Source organism: Thermobia domestica, chromosome 18 (assembly GCF_964235325.1).
Source record: "Thermobia domestica chromosome 18, izTheDome1.hap1.1, whole genome shotgun sequence".
NCBI lineage: Eukaryota > Metazoa > Arthropoda > Insecta > Zygentoma > Lepismatidae > Thermobia > Thermobia domestica.
Window position 1 is genome coordinate 181358191 of NC_137471.1, and position 17611 is coordinate 181375801.

General features: G+C 33.9%; 1 protein-coding gene across 4 annotated transcripts in view; it reads left to right on the plus strand.

Moving 5' to 3' along the window:
- The window catches only part of MYPT-75D (Myosin phosphatase targeting subunit 75D), a 63817-nt gene extending 47192 nt beyond the window's left edge, over positions 1-16625 (plus strand). For all 4 annotated transcript variants that reach the window (XM_081745971.1, XM_081745970.1, XM_081745972.1 and 1 more), the window contains exon 10: positions 3501-16625. In XM_081745971.1, coding sequence (XP_081602097.1) covers positions 3501-3775 — 275 coding nt within the window. In that variant the 3' untranslated portion in view covers positions 3776-16625. The remainder of the gene's footprint in view (positions 1-3500) is intronic.
- The last annotated feature ends 986 nt before the right edge of the window (positions 16626-17611 follow it).

The window sequence follows — 17611 nt, forward strand, 5'->3', positions numbered from 1 at the left end:
TGGAAAATTAGATCGGTTGTGTACATTTTTCCTAAAGCTGTATGTTTATTATTTCTGTTTCTTCCTAAATTAGGTTCGGTCGTATTGCCATTACGAGAAAATCCAACATTACCTCTTGTATTATGATTACAATCTTCTTTAACATTGATGTTTCGAACAGGAATATGATTAGCTTGATTTCTGTTGGTATTACCGTGCAACCTAGACTGACTCTCTTAATTTTGAACTATCATAAGTAAATGATTAAAATTAATACACTGCGAAGAGACCAATATTTGCTGTAACCTAAACGGTAATAATATTCGTATTGATGCAATAACGCGTGATTCCTGCTGATATGGATTGATCAGTTTCAAGTCGAAAATCTATAACTTTTATCCACCTTAGGATCAAAACGTCGGTTTCTAATCTGGGCGTCCCGGTGTGCTAACATAAAATCGTTCTCAAAATTTGCTATCAGCGCATTTTATATATATATATATATATATATATATATATATATATATATATAATTACGTAGAGTACCTCTATAGCTTTATACCATACCGAACAAGGTAGTAATAAAATATGTGGCAAGATTTTGAGGAAATTAGACTTGTTTACACCAATTAACTCACATTCCTCTTCAAATTTTTCTAAAAAGGTGCTTGCTGGAGTATCCTCAGATCTACCGCTAAATTTAGTTAGAAATTTTATTTCACGAAATTTTACGCAGATATTAGTACTAAAATATCTTAAACTTCTAGGTTTTACGTGCGTATGGTTCCTTCGATGTGGTCTTCTTTCTTCATCTTCAATATTAGAAATGGTGTCCTCCCTTTCAGAATAGCCTTCTGATGGATTACTGTCCTCTTCACATGGCCTTGATTCAGCTCTCTTATGTTCCACATACGCTACGTTGATGGCAGGGTCAGGATTACAATTTGCTGTACTAATTTTCTCTTTGATGATCTGTACTTCTTGTTGCAGTCTCCGAATTTGGTTTGTATTGTCATTAACCTGTGTTTCTACTACTTCAACTGTACTTCTCACCGCTGCAAAACTATGGATAATTTGCCCTATCCTATTGTCGGTTAGTTCCAGTTTGGTATTTATCTGTTGCGTTACTTGTTCCAATTTGGAATCCATCTGCTGTACTATTTGTTATGTTACTTGCTCCAATCTGGAATCCATTTGTTGTCCTACTTGTTGTGTTATTTGCTCCAATCAGGAATCCATTTGCTGTCCCATTTGTTGTGTTATGGAATTGATTTACTGTCCTAGCTGTCGTATAAGATCAATCACATCCGTCGATGTCTCAGTTGCTGATATATTGACATCATCAATTCTAGTAGTGGTATCTTCGTCCCTTTGAATATTCATTTTAATTCTTCGATATATTTTCTTTTTACTTCGTAATAGAATGTAATCCGTGGTGTTTGAGTAAATGAGATAATTTACTGTAACTTCTAACTAATCTCAATGGTTCTCGGGTTTCGGCACCATCTATATATGTAACATGTTTCCTTCGTTACATTCCCTAGTTCCCAATATATTTTTAGTATTTATAAACTACACAAGATTGTGATAAATCAACCACGATTATGCACTTTAGGATATTTATATTTCGTAATATATCGAATTTGACAAATTAAAATAATGAACATTCAATTTTCACAAGATGGTTCTTCGTTCTATATTTCTTAGTTACTCTATCAACGAGATAAACAGGTTGCCATAGCAACCAAAACAAGAAATATGTCGATACAATACAAATATTTAAATTATTTCCTTTCATATTTTCTTCTTCTTCTTCTTAATAGATTGTGTCTTATAACTAGCACTTTTGTCCCTAAATAGAAATAATATTGTGAAGAACATACAAAATATACATTATCGTTGTAATTTCAAAACATTGTGTAAAACTGAATAGGTGGCTACCACAGAAGCACTACGTAGCATGATTTATGTAACATACGAGCAAGGAACGGACCATTGAACACAAAGAGAACTAAAACGTAAAACGAATTAAAGGGAACCAAGCTGAATTAAATTATTAAAAGTTGAAATAAAGCAAAGCAAAGGGTGAAAGTGAGAATAGTTGCTAGCCAAGTTTATTACTATAATTTTACAAATTAATTAAATTCTTCCAGTAACTGATTTACAAGCAGATCAAGAGTTTTGGCTAACAAATAATTTCCTGTAGAGACGCCAGAGATGGATGAACTTCCACGCAGGCAATAAACTATGTTTGTTGTCGAGATGTAACACGAACATGCACAAGTTTTCCGTGTGCATCGTGACTCCAAAATAAGGATGAATAAATATAAATTTAGAAATCCTTGCCCCATGATCCTGCGGAACTGATATCTAACACTAAGGACAGGATAGTTAAAGTAACTTAAAATATTGCGCAGTCGGTGGAAATAAGTTTAAACCCTGCAGCATGTTCCTAGCCCACGTGCACAAGGAACAAGATGGTGTATAGCGTGAACGGCGAATGAGTCTGCTGTCCAACATGAAACAGTTGAATGAAAGGGAGGAAATAGTGTGTGTCAGTGAGGGAGCTGTTATGGTGCACTGATAGTATTTTTCACAACAGTATGGTGCGGAGAAAACATTTGGGTCACTTTACGCGAAAGAATCACGAAGGATGAAAGAAACTTTATTGTCCACAGCATTTCTTACGTGCATGAGGAGCATTCCGAACCACAGGCAGTCTTGCGCCAAGGAACGATGGTACGTGATCATGGTGAAGTATAGCAGAGAACGACTGGTACACTGTAAAACAGGCGAAAAAGAACCGACATCAAGCAGCAAGTGCAATTTCAAACATATTTAACAGGACTACAATACGCCCGATCTCTCACTTTAAAGTGGCACGTCAACTGCATGGGCATGGTATGTTTGTCCGATGGCGATTACGTTGTGTCCGTTGACACCCGCACAACGACGACGCCGTTTACAGTGGCGTCAAGAAAATCAGAAATGGACCGAGAATGAGTGAGGTCGCATTCTCTTCTTAGATGAGAGTAGATTCAGTCTGAGGAGGGATTCATGATGTACACTCACCTAGCGAGAAGTGAAAACATGCAGTGAACCCATTAACATTGTCGAGAATGATCGTTATGGTTGTCCAGGTGGTCTTGCGTTGGAAAGCTTTTTAAACGCAGTACATTCGTCGGTCTACGTTATTCTGACACTGTACTTCTTCCTCACGAGCGTATTTTCAGAGTCGTCGTCTCAGATGAGGAGTGGACAAAATACTTATTACTACTATAAGTATCAACTAGTAAAAATATTTTACTTGTTGCGTACTGAAAAGATATTATGGCTGTATTATTTCTGTTGTTAATTTATTCCTTTTTGCCATTTTGATGCTTTTACTTTAATTTTGTTGATTATCCGTGACCAAGGTCTCAGGAAAGTTAAACATTTGTTAACCTGTACAGGGATTACAGTTATAAATAAAGTTAGTAATACATGTTGTTATGAGAATTGATAAGGGAATTTTATTTCAGAACTGCCCACCGAAACCAGTTACTCCGAAGGTAATGGAAATATCAAGATTCATGTGTCCGTAACAATTAACGCTGGCACATTAGCGGACTTGAAGAAGCAAAGATCACAGTATCGGAATAGTCCTGAATCAGACGTGGTTCCAAGATCTCCTCGGGAGGTTGTCACCCCGGATCCAGTGATGAGTCCCTCGCAGAGTCGACTGCTTTTCAAAGGCGAGAATGTGAGCGATGTAGTTGGTGATGCGAAAAGTCAAAGCTGTTGTTGTATATCGTAGACTGTGTGAGTGCTGGCAGGTAAGGGAGAAGGCATTTTGATATGTGCCACTTTCTGTGTGTATGTGTGTGTGGCGTGTGTACATACAATGTGATAATTAGAAATGATTGTAATTTCTCGAGTTGTTTATTCTAGACTATTAGTGATTACTTTGTTAAAGACGTACTTTAAACATTCCATTGTCTTGTTGTAAGATAATACTATTTTGTGAGTTATATATACATGTATATCTATATCTATATCTATATCTATATATATTATACATAATTATATTAACGTTGCAGAACATTTAGTACTTAACTAGAATGTAGCTGCGAGCATTTTACGCGTGGTATTTTTTGAAATTTTATTTATTATTTTCGACTTGTCACATTTTCATAGTGACGTTAGCTAGTTAAAAGAACAGAGTATTAAGTGAATGTATCGCGAGATTTTGTAGCTAGCGGACGATGTTCCAAGTTTTCTTCCAATACATTTTCAGGTATTAATACAGTGAAATATGAACTGGCCTACTGTTTAAAAATACATCACATGTTATTAAGAATTTCTTATAAAAGAATGTGATATATGTTGTTATTGGAGGTGTTTCATTTTTTCTTCTTCTTCTTTTTGACTGTCTAATTGTATTTGTTAGCTCGATATTTCTAGATTTTGTTGTTACTTAAAAATGATGGATTTGAACTAGTTGTTTGTAATAATGATAGATGAGTTGTAGAAATAATGTATTCTCTTGACGGTTTATTGCAAATTAACATCACCTTTAATATTTATCTGAAGTCAGTATTTTATTGTACGTAGTGGAATAAAACAAGAGAAATTAATTTCTCTATTTTTTTGAAAATAATAATAACATGCAATGAATTGACTAATTTATTACCGCATTAATCTACACCAGGGTTTCTCAACCTGGGGTTCGCGAGAGGGTTTCATGGGGTCGCGAAGATAAGCGGAGGAGATAAATACAATTAGAATCTAATACCAGAAAATATTTTTAAATATTATTTTCAATTTTGTTTTGATAGGCATATTTTTATTTTTGTACATTTTGTAAAGAACAACAAAAAATAGGTCTACTAAACATTTTCAATAGGTGCAGAGTTGTTTAGAAGTCAGTTTAAATGAAAGGTGTTTGATATGAAACTAGTGAGAATTGGATATACCAGAAAAATACAAATGCAACAAAACCTGCATATTCAAATACAATTAAAATTGAAAGCCAATTAGATACTTGAGCTTCACTAGTGCAGTAATGTCCGGTTCAATCTTCGGGACGCACATGATCGAGTCATTCAAAATATTTCTTTTTTAACAACTGTCCGGGTTTTTTAAACCAAAATTAGAAATCACGTTATTTTTTTTATCATATGACTTAAAGTTATGGGAGTTACGAAGTTGTAAAAGTTCCAAATGGCCTCTATTTTGAAACAGTATAACGAATCGGATTGCATATTTGTAATATGAATGAATTGACCAAATTTGGTGTTAATCCATTCGCTTTTAAGGAAGTGTGTCCATTATATACAAGAAATAGATGCTGCTATTATAGAAGAGATGGATATCGTGAGATTTCTGTAATAATTATATTAAAAATCCCACACAACCTTATGACAAACCAGAAATTATAAGGAGGTTGTTGGCAAGAGAACGTGATAAAAAAAATGGGGGTCGCGATAGAAGTTAGGTTGAGAATCACTGATCTAGACAGCGCTTTCTATATTTCCATTTCTAGAAGTGTTTGTATAATTATCTTAATGTTTTAATCATTTACTAGTAATTTTGCTTAAAACTTCATTAATATATATATAGAATCATTTTCTTAGAACGTTCAGTATAGGTGTCGCTGCATAAGGCTGATCATATTCAACAGTGTTAGTATATTTCGATGTTTCGGTAAGCATCATCTTTAATTGTTAAATCTGACTTTCGAGCTGAACAAATAAGAAAGAGGAGATACTAATTTTGATAATTTTGTTGTCCCTGGTGACAGGCGGCTGTCCGATCTCAAATGTGAGATCCCTTAGTACTTCCGTACATTGCAAGAAATGATGAAAACAGCCGGAAGTTGACGAACCTTCACAGATAATTTCAGTGTACTTGATATCCTCTTAGAGACAACTACCCGTTTTGCGTCCGTTTCTTCAATAGGGATGTATCCTATGTAACGCTTTACGAAGAAGAGCTCTTGCACTTACACGGTTGACAGTATCTTAAAGTAGATAGTGTTCTTCAGTAATGAAAAATATATTTGAAACTGACCTTAAGAAGTGAATAGATTGTTTAACAGGCAGCTAATGTCTTCAGCTGTATTTTCTTCTGTCAAATATATCAGACTTACGACGATTTTTCCTTCGGTTTCCATAGCCTTCATTTTGGTATTCTGGTCCATTCGTTTTGTCATTATAATATTTAATTGTACGGTTTCTTCTGTTTGTATCCAATCGTTTTTGGCTACACATGCTAATCATGCTGAATAGGTGATAGTAATCTTAATATCAATAGTAATTTTCCACAAGACTTACAAAATACATGGATAGATCAAACGCAAAGAAACCTGGAAACCGAACAGTATAATAATATGAACGAAAACTTTACAAATATAAATATGGACTTAACTAAATTTTCGTGGTAAACATTGTTGCGAGATTCTGAGTATATTTTGTACTTTCGCTAATTCGTATTATAACAACCTCGTGTATTGTATTCTTGTCATAGATACCAAGACAAAATTAAAACCCATAAACCAAGTATTAAAAAGAAAAGTATTGTTAAGACTTCTGAAGAAAATAGCGCATTGCTTCTGTATTTAATTCTGTGCCTGATGTCATTGAATGATAAACTTCCATGTACTCATATGTAAAATTGATATTCTGTTGTGTGATATTGTTGGTTGTTTCTAATGAACTGAAAATTTATTGTTTGAAGTTAATGGTATCATTAGTTGGAGCTTTTTTTTTAAACTTCAACTAATGTAATATTATTTTGTGTACTGAACTTGATACGGAAATTGAATTTCTATTCTTACTTTAAATGTTTATTGATATGAATATTCGTCTGTTCTTAAGTTTTTGTGGTGAAACTTTGTTGTACTTATTGTGTGTGTGTGTGGAATCAGTAATTTCTGGATTTTGTTTAAGTACTAACGTGGCCAAGTTAGCAAATATTGTAAAGTTGCGTAAGTAAGAGAAGCAAAATGAAAAATGTAGCAGTTTTGAAAAGTCTACAACTTTATGCTTTTAAAACAAATATGAAATATAGCAGAGCATGTTTTGGACGCCATTGGTTTATAAAAAAAATATATGGTAGAAAGTGGCTACTGTAAGAAGTTTCTGCACTTATTTTCCAGATTTCTCTCATAACCCAGAAATTAGAAGACATTGTGACGGGAATTTAATGTAACGAAGTCTTGAAAACAGTTCTTACTGTGATCAAGAACATTTGAACGTAGGGTCTAGTTCTCAAAATCGATTTTATTATTATTATTATTATCATTGTCTTTAACGAAAGGAAAGTCGGTGAGTTATTTAATTAAGGATAACAATCACTGACCGTTACCCTGAGGCAGTCGATGACAACAAAATTGACTCGAAATGACACCAGGGAGTCAGTGATCGGATTAGGCCTTCCAGGGTCTATATAAATGTTACTGATTGTTAGTCTTCTCATTGTCTTGTTTAAACAGAATCCAGGCATCAAAAATTATTCAAATTACAAATACGTAAAGGGATAGGAAACGTTATATATGTACGGATCCTTTCCTGTACACCTACGATTGTGGTTTCAGCTATCCTATAAAATACAATTTTACTTGGAGAATTTCGGTTATTAATTGTCGTCTATTGGCTGTTACTGTAATTTTAACAGTCCACTCGCTGTTTCATAAGTGGACTGAGTAACAAGTAGAGTGTAGTACTTACAGCAGCCACGGAAAGTGAATTTTTAGTGACAGTACATCTAGTAGAATCAAAATTAAAAGACCTACTGTGGAATCCACACAACCACTAATTCGAACCATCAGTCCTTTCGTAAAACAGCGAGTGGTCTGTTAAAGTTACGATGACAATATCCAAAGGAAATACTTGGTCTAAAGTTATATTGTACAGGATAGCTGAAACTACAATTGGAGATTTAAATGGAAAGGATCCGTTAATACAGAAAAAAAAAAAAAAAAAAAAAAAACTCGTTGAAGATGTTCCCAGCGCGAAAGGAAATATTCAGTTAAAGAAAAAAATTAAGGCACAAGGTAAGTCAAGTTTTGTATGAGTAGCTCTTTAGCTTCAATCAGTAGTCACGTGAAGGGATAATTAAAAAATTGTGGGAATGAAACATCATTTCTAGCATAAAATGTAAAAGCAGATAACTAAAAATTATAATAGTTTCTGATTGGAAAATATATTAACTGATAAAAGTTACAGTATTCATCGCAGGTACTCGTTTTGCAGTATGCTGCATTTAATTTTGAAACATATAATTTATTTCTTTTTAATTAATTCATAATTAAGTTAAAAAAAACTATTGAGTAATTAAGCAAGCGGCGTGTGTACTTACTTGGTGTGTACTATTGTAACTTCAATACCAGCTGCATTCTGTGGTAACTTCTGTGCTCCAGCACATGTTCTTGACCAATTTCATGAGTTCATTATTAAACCAAGCCTATAGCCAGATGGAGCTAAGGAATCTGTCTCTGAGTGTGGTATAAACGCTCCCTGGAATTATGAATTGGGTTTTGTAAACTGTAATAGGAATATACAACATTTACACTTACATAAAAAGCTCGTGAAGGAAGGGAAAAGCTTTGAGACTAGTTATAACTGTTGTAAATGAAATAGTTCCGATATTTACATAAAAATTCTGTGTGCTTTTATTAATTTACTTGTATATGTAGACGTAATGAAATAAATTATTTGTCTGTTAAATTAGCTGGAAACTAACCGGGAAGTGTAAATAAACCAAAATGTTAATTCATATTATTTTTGTTTAAAGTGCGTAGGAGCTTAAACAAAATCGCGTACATCGAGTAGCTTTATGTTAACTGTTAGCCGTTCTGATTATTACTGTATCCTGTCTTAAAAGAAAATATGCCATTGCTTAAACTTACAAAGACAGATTATTGTTATAAATACAGAGTCCACCAGAAAAATGTATACACTCTTTGTCATTCTGTATCAGGATACTGGCATCGACAATTGTTCTGAAGTTTAACTATGATGTAGTACGTTTTTCTCCCAACAGATGTCAGCATTGTCAATTGTTTTCAGTTAAAATTATGTTGTAGTACGGTCTTTCGCTCAACAGATGTCAGTACTGTCAGCACGGTTAGTGAGATAAAGAAAATGGCAGGAGCACGCTTGACGTTCGAGCAGCGTAAGTACGTTTTGAATTGTTTTATCAGGTTTGGGAATGTCTTCGAAGTGTAGCGTCAGTGGAGAGGGGAGTTTGGTACTGAACCACCAACCCGCCTAATAATCAAATGCATTGTTGGCAAATTTGAGGCGCATGGAACAAAGAGCAGTCGCAGCTACAACGGTAGCTCAATGTATCAATGGAGACCGATACACATGCCTCTGTAATCTTCTGGCGAAGGCTTTCGAGCGTCCCAACTGAAAACAATTGACAATGCCGGAAAACCATACTACAAGATATTTAAATTTCAGAACAATTGTCAATGCAGTATCCTGATATAGGATGACAAAGAATGTATACATTTTTCTGGCGGTCTCCCTATTATGTAAAGGAAGTTTCTTCAAAGATTCCACAACCTTCAATTACATCATATTTTCATTAACAAATGGATTACTTATTTTGGTATTATTCCAAGACATATGTGCAGTAGGAAGTTGAAGAGGACAATGTACTTACTTAACACATTGTAATGATAAATCTTTAAAAGAAGAGAAGGGGTGGATAGATTGTTTGTAATGTGTTTTGTATTTTCTTATTGTACATTTGAAACCTGAGTTTTTCTTTATATATATATATATATAATCTTTTGCTTTTACAAACATGATATGTTTTTAAAATAGCACCTAGTCTCAACAGGATGCAGAAGGCTACATTTAATTGCTGTGTAATATAAGCACGAAAACAGTAAACGTCAGACAACAACAAGCAAAATGTCTACTTTAAATGCTGCTGTTTGTAAGTATCTGTTTTACTTTATTTTAATACTTGTCACGTTAAGTTGCAAAACAAAATCAAAAGACCGTCTGTTGTGGATAATAAAAGTACTGTTTTATCCATCCCAGTGAAAAGACGTAAATTTTTGTACTTATATACGAGAGGACGTCTGAAAATAAGTTTCTCCAGGCGACTGTAGACAGAGGTGAGGATGCAAAACCAAAAATAGCGTGTGATATTGGAGATCAGACGTACGTTTATTTTTCCACATAAGTACCATGTACATTGAGACATTTGTCATATCGGTCTATAAGCTTCAAAAAATTTTCCAGGAAAAATTCACGGCTTTGCATACGGAAGAAGCGTCGAACAGCTTCTGCGACTTTTGCATTGCTTCCAAAGCGCCTTCCATAGCTTTAACCATGTCATCCACCATCCTGACATTTACGTCCAAAGTGGCCATCCACGTCTTTCTAGGTCTCGGTGTGTCGAGCACGTGCTTCTTCCCCTCACTGAATTGGCGACACCATTTGTTTCGACATCACATCAGGTCCATAGGTTTCTATGAGGCGGTTATGGATTTCTGCTACCGATACGCCACGTGCCTATTCATAGCGGACAACCGCTCACAATTCCTCGTTTGATCAAGACGTCAAAACGCGCCTTTCACAGCTACCAGACCCAGACTGAGAGACTCGTCATCACTTTGCGCAGGCGCCTCTACGGCGTCATCTGCCGGATCGCGGGCGAACGATACCCACTTGTGTCTGGATGTATAACGCGTGCAACTGCTGCCTTGTTTCCTGCATTGCTGTTCGCTATCCTGGGAAAAACTTATTTTCGGACTCTCCTCTCATAATTAATAGTGTTTCCAGAAAATAGAAAAATTGTGCCAAAACCTGACACGAAGGACGAGTGGTCTATTTAATTTATTTATAAATCAAGTTGCTGAGGTGTAAGTACTTTTAATTAAGATAGTGCTAGCAATGCAGTTGTAGTACAATGTTGATAACTTTTCTTTTTGTACATACGTTTTGCACTTTGAAGGTTCATGTAAAAAATATTGATAATTTTTAGCCAGTAATGGAATTTAAGGAATGCATAGGGTACAGCGTGATGTTTATAACATGCAAATATTTTCTTAACATTAGTTCTATTGTTGTTAGTAGTATTCATGTTTTAATATTTAGGAGGTAACACGTGTGATAGAAAAACATATCTGACAAGAAACATGCCTTTTTTATTGTCTTGCCGTTATATATTACGTACTATTGATTAATTGAACATGAATTGATTGTTGCGTCAAGTTCACTTTAATTGTTGCGAACATGTTAATTTCTTTGTTTCCTATTGTTCTGATGTCAGTTTTTTGTGTCAAATAACCCACTATAACAAATGAACTGCTTGTGACCAGTATTAATACATGGTAATTACTTATGTATAGTATTTCGAGCGTTTTTGTCATCAACAATAAGATAGATTTATATATTGATATCCAGAACCCTTAAAATTGTGAAGGATATGTAAGATCTAAGTTAAAAATTCTACAGAAATATCCGTGATTAACAACATATTCAAAAGTTTTGTGTGGTTTTGGAGCTGATGTATGACAAAATTGATGTTTAACTGCTAATTTGAAAAAGGATTGCCATAGCGTAGGGAGCTTTAAGAACAAAAACTTTCGGTAGAGAGGAAAAACTGTTGGAAAGTCCCTTAAGAGCCTGCCTTACTAAAAATAATACAAAATTTACCATTTGTCTTTTGCTTGTTTTTCATAACTGAAAGGAGATAATGAAATGCACCTTGCCACAATCATAGATAATGTTATTCTACAACAGAAAATATGAACCTAAAGAATTTTCAGTGTTGCCATCTATAGAAATTCAATATTGTCAGAATAACAATTCCCCCAAAATCTAAGTAAAGGCAACGACTAGAGGAACGAACTCAACTGCACTTGATTACGTATCATCTTGTTTTGGTATCCTGTGAACTACTTTTTAAATAACATTATTATTTAATTTTAATAACTGTATGTTAAAACTCTTTTGTTTCTTACAAACTAAATACAACCATTATTTAAAAAGTAGTTCACAAGATTCCAAGACAACATGGTACGTAATCAAATGCAGTTGAGTTCGTTCCTCTAGTCGCTGCCTTTACTTAGATTTTGGGGGAATTTTTATTCCGACAATATTATAATTTCTATAGATGGCAACACTGAAAATTCTTTAGGCTCATATTTTCTGTTGTAAAATAACATTATCTATGATTGTTGTAAGTTGCATTTCATTATCTCCTTTCCCTTATGAATAAACAAGCAAAAGAAAAGTGGTAAATTTTGTATTATTTTTAGTAAGGCATAAACTGGAAAGAATTCGCTTCTTGTAACGTATTACTTATACATACTTGATGAACTATGTAGCGAAAAGAACGAATACATGGTTAGCATAAAACATGCATTCAAAAGGCTATATTTTCAAAAGTATTACACATCCACACATGAATTATAAAGATTTAAAAGTATTCTTAAGTTAAATGGATATTGTCATAATTAGCAACAACAAACATTAGGTGTTCTGGACGAACTATTAAATTATATTTTTAGTAAATATGTTAAATTTAACAATGACTCGTAATGTTAGCAGCATAATGTCTACAGTTAACGTATAGAAGTACAGGTGAATATGCGAAAACTATACATAAGTAAATACAATTCTAAGAGGAAAAAAATATTGTAATTTTCATTTTTTCTTTGGTATCAACATTGTGTCTTTGTCGCTCTTTGTAATACTATTACTATCTGTTGCTGTCCCATACCAGTGAAATAGATGTTCTGTGTGTGTTTGTGAAAAATAATTAGGAAGAAATGCCAGTGGGAAGAAATGTTAAAACTTCTGACTAATTACCAGTACTTAAAAGAAACAAGTCTTTAAAATTGCATAAAACGGTATACTTTTACAAGATATACGGGTTCTTTATAATGATAAACCAACATAAAATTAATATTTAAAAAAGTATTTATCTGTACCTAACATGTTACCTGAAGCTCATTGTATAGTTGTAGGTGTGAATACAATTGAAACATTCGAAATGAAATCTCGAAGAGTATCCAAGAATTGGATAGTGCCTCTTGTGTCAAACCAGGACTATACCTGAAATTACGGTATAATAATAGTATTTTTTTATTCTTTCGTTATTTTTACGAATTTTCAGTATTCGTATGTACAACGTAGCATAGCGATTATAAACACAGCAAATGAAATAATACCATATATATATATATATATATATATATATATATATATATATATATATATAAAGAGAAGTCTCGGTCTTATAAATAAGACATTCGTGCTGATACAAATTAAATGCACAAACAGAATTGGAACTTGTTATAAGTCGTATGAGGACGAGTGGTTACTACTGAATATATGAGTAAATAGTTCATTTCTATTGTGGATTTCGAGTTTAGTGTTCGTTTTGAAAACCATGGTTCAACTCGAAACATTTGACGAACGATTAATTTCAGGAAATGAGTCTGTTAACTGGCTACCTCTTTCGTGCGATTTGACCCGCTTTTCTCTAGGGATATGTAAGGTCGCATGTCTAAAACCGAAAAACCAGAAACAATTCAGCACTTGAAAGCCAACATTCGACGCGTTATTGCGGAAATACAGCCTGATTTACTGCGGAGTGTTCGTAAAAATTGGACCTCTAGATTACGCCATGTACGCGCAAGCCGCGGTGGGCACATGTCCGAAGTCATATTCAAACATTAATGCCATAAAATGAGCTGTCAAATAAAGTCAATCTAATGGATATTAAAAACATTTGACTGTGTTTTATTTCAACATAAAGTTCTTCGTCTTTTTTAAATATATATATATGGCATATATTCATTTCTGTCGCTGTGTTGCAATAATTAGCCACGTAAATGTCATTCTTGAAATTCAGTTATAATAAATAATAAGGGCCATATTGAGATAATTTGAAAACATAATTATAATGTTACTTCATAAAACAGTCTTATAAAAAAATAGGATAACTGCGTATTGTAATTATATATAATATGCTGATTGCGATATATCTCTCTCTCAATTAATAATTAATTAATTTGAAAGGTGTTTGTTGGATTTTGTTTGTTACCCTGAGCAAACTTTTTGAAATGATTAGCAAAACACCATAAAATCGTGAGAAATTGTTGTATAAATAATTTTTTTTCTAAATAATGCTGTAAAACTTTTAACTGAAACGTAATGACATATAGTGTTGATTCAGGTGAAGTTAAAGGACTGATGGGACCAATTATTCTTGCTAGTAATTGGTACATAATTCCTACATGTAGCGAAAATCGTTAAAAAAGAAATGTCCTTCCTTTGTAAACTTCCAATAAAATACGCTTCCGGTTGAAGTAATTCACGTGGAACCTGACGCTTTCCAAAAACGAAAACAGCAAATTGTCTTCCTAGTGAACCATCGTCTGTTGTAACAGTGAGATATAAACAAAGTGGTCCAACTACAAAATAATAATATACAATTTATAGGAGGAATAACTATATTTTTCCAGCGGCCAAGTTTTCCTCCTCGCGTTTTTATCATCAGTATTAATAATGTTAACATGACCAAAACGAAAACTGCACAAAAGAAGTCTTAATCTCCAGAAAATGCGAATTACAAGTTCTCTTACGTAGCAACTGGCCAGAACTGCTATGAATTTCTCGATATAAATTTTATATTCGTGTGACAGTGTTTGTTTTATTTATCAATTTATGAGTATTCCGGTAATGAACTTCTGCGAAAAATTTCCAAGTTCATATCTGCGTTAATTCATTGAGAATCCAAAGCGGACAGCGGGAATCTCATGTTGAAATTGGTACCGTCTCTATAGAGTAAATTATTATATACTACATTATGAAATAGTATATTCTGTTTGATACCAAAGCACCCATTCGTTTCATTCCACGAATGCTTTGGTTCATGATTTTCCGTCTGCAGGACATGAGTTAATTGTTAAATTTTTAATTTCCTGCTAATTGTATGTGGAAGCAGAAACATCTAACTAACTCTATGGCCTATGGAACCCGAAGGTTCAATTATGCGTTCACAAGACGTCTCAATTGACTTTTGTTCTTAGCTATCTGGATCCAGTTCCTATTTTGTATTCCTATTTCTGCGAGCTTCATCTTAATATTGTCCTCCCATCTGCGCCTAGGTCTTCCTAATGGTCGTTTTCCGATTGGAATTCCAGTCAAAACTTTGAAAGCGTTCCTATTTTCTTCCATTCCGACTGATGACCTACCCACCTGAGCCTCCTAGACTTGATAACCCTAACAATGTTTGGTAAACCGTATAAATTATGCAGTTTCTCGTTATGAAGTTTCCGTCATTTCCCATTCCCGTTCCTCTTGGGTCCGAATATTTATCTCAGGATCTTGTTCTCAAATACTTTGTCTGCGTTCTTCCCTCAGAGTAAGCGACCATGTTTCGCAATCATACAGAACAATAGGTATGATTATCGTTTTATACATTTTGAGCTTGAAATCCGTCGACAGAATTCGCGACAACAAGAGATTTTGAAGTGAATAATAACAGAATTCCCTGCTTTTAGTCGACAGTTAATTTCTTCGTGAATATGATTTTGGTCTGTTAATATTAATCCTATATATTTGAAAGTATCCACTTTATCGAAAGTATTGTTCGATATTTTAAAGCATTCATAATTTGCAGTATTACGATCTCGATGGACTTCCATGTATTTAGTTTTCTCTGCATTTACTTCGAAACCCAAGTCTGTGTAAGCGTTTAATAAGACCTCTCAATAAGCAGAAACAACATACTTAAATAAGTTTGATGGGCGGTTTTTGGAGTCAATAGTTTCTAATTATAAGGCCAGACAAGTTATTGTGTTGGCGAGCATTGGTGTAACAATTTTCTGTAGGATTTTCTTTCTCGTCGCTTGAATACTAATTAGTTCCAAATTAGTTTCTCTTCTTCATTTTGATTACCTGAGTCTTCTTTCTTTCTTTTCTAGTTATCACCAACACTTCGTGTGTTTTTGCCATCCGCCTCATTTCTTTCTTTCTTGGCGATACACGTATTTGGAAGGTTCTCGTCTTTTCATATCTTTTGCGACGGGACGAAAGATCCTCGATTCTGTTGTCCATGTTAATCGTCACGTACTGAGTTTTGTACTCACTAAGATGGAACAACCGTTATTCACCTACAAATTTGGCTTCATTCTTTCGTTTCGCACATTGACAACGTTTTCATGTGTTTCTGGCACGTGGACGAGATATTTTTTTGTAACGAATTGTGCCAACAGCTTCCAATATTGCATTTGGAAACTTCTTTCGTAGTTTTTTGGAAAGCGTCAGAAGGAGAAACTATTCTAAATAATGTAAATGGCAGGTAGGCCACTATAATTTTAATACGAATTATAAAAATGAAACTTTAAATACTTCTTGCCGGCGGTGCATTTAAAAAACAAAGTAGTGCTGTGAAGTTGGTAGGCTTTTGTGTTTGTTGATCGAATGTTGTTATTTGAAAAAAAATAAGTCATTTAAGATTTTACAAACTGAGTGCAAGTTTGTGAGAAATATATTGTGTTTTTTCTTTGTAAATATATTGTTAATATGTATTTTCATGTAAAGTGCATTTGTATATAGAAAATTTAAGTCATTCCAGAAGTTAGTTCATGTCATTATTAAATTATCAATAAAAGATTAAAAATGTTATTGTTCGTGTTGTTATTAATCTGTAAAGCCCGACATAAAAAGCACCATCTTTAAATTGGTATTGGACATGCATTTTTTTTTTTTTTTTTTTTAATAGTACAGTAGTCTGCAAACTAATGTGAATACAAGTTCGGAAACATACTTTTTGTTTATTGTGCAAAGTTTAGTATAAAATGTATGTGCACTTTTTGCTTTGAAGAGTTATTTTATCCTATTTGGCGTAGAATGCACTAGTTCATGGATGTGCAGTTGGAACAGGGGTTGGGCTAATCACAGAGGACTTACTGGTGTCGAGGGCCGTACGTATTCATTGGGGAAACTTGCTTATCGTATACTAATATCACAGGGACACAAAATATATTATAACTAGAGACCGGATGTTAGGCAAAATGCCTATTCTTTAATATTAAAGATATGATCAAAAATAACGTTTTAAAGTTTATATGGGGGGTTATAGTTTCGATTTAAGGCAATTTTATTTTACCTATTTCGCCTATTTCGACCTTTACTGTCTAAATAATTGCTTTAGTGCCTAATATTGCCTATTCTATGCATTTTCTTCAAAATAAGCCTTCATTGGGAAAATATATAATTTATGTAACATAATACACACATTTTTACGTATATTATGTGTTTGTAAACACAAACATGTGGTACGTTGCAATATATAGCTATACAAGATGAACTTCAAAGATGTGCACATACTTCGGGAGATGATTCCTGAAAAGAAGACAAAAGTCCTCTTGAATGTCACGAATCATCTCCTGAAGTATGTGCGCACCTGTATGTCCCGTTCCAATTGTCAGGATTCGATTTTCGATTCCAAGTTGGCACCCCTGTCACTTGAACACGACGCAGAACTCGACAACATGCAACAGCACTTTTTGTCTTCTTTTCATGTCACGAATCACTTCCCGAAGTATGTGCACATCTTTCAGGTTCACCCAGTATGTGGAATGCATAACATGCCTCGTTTATGTATATAC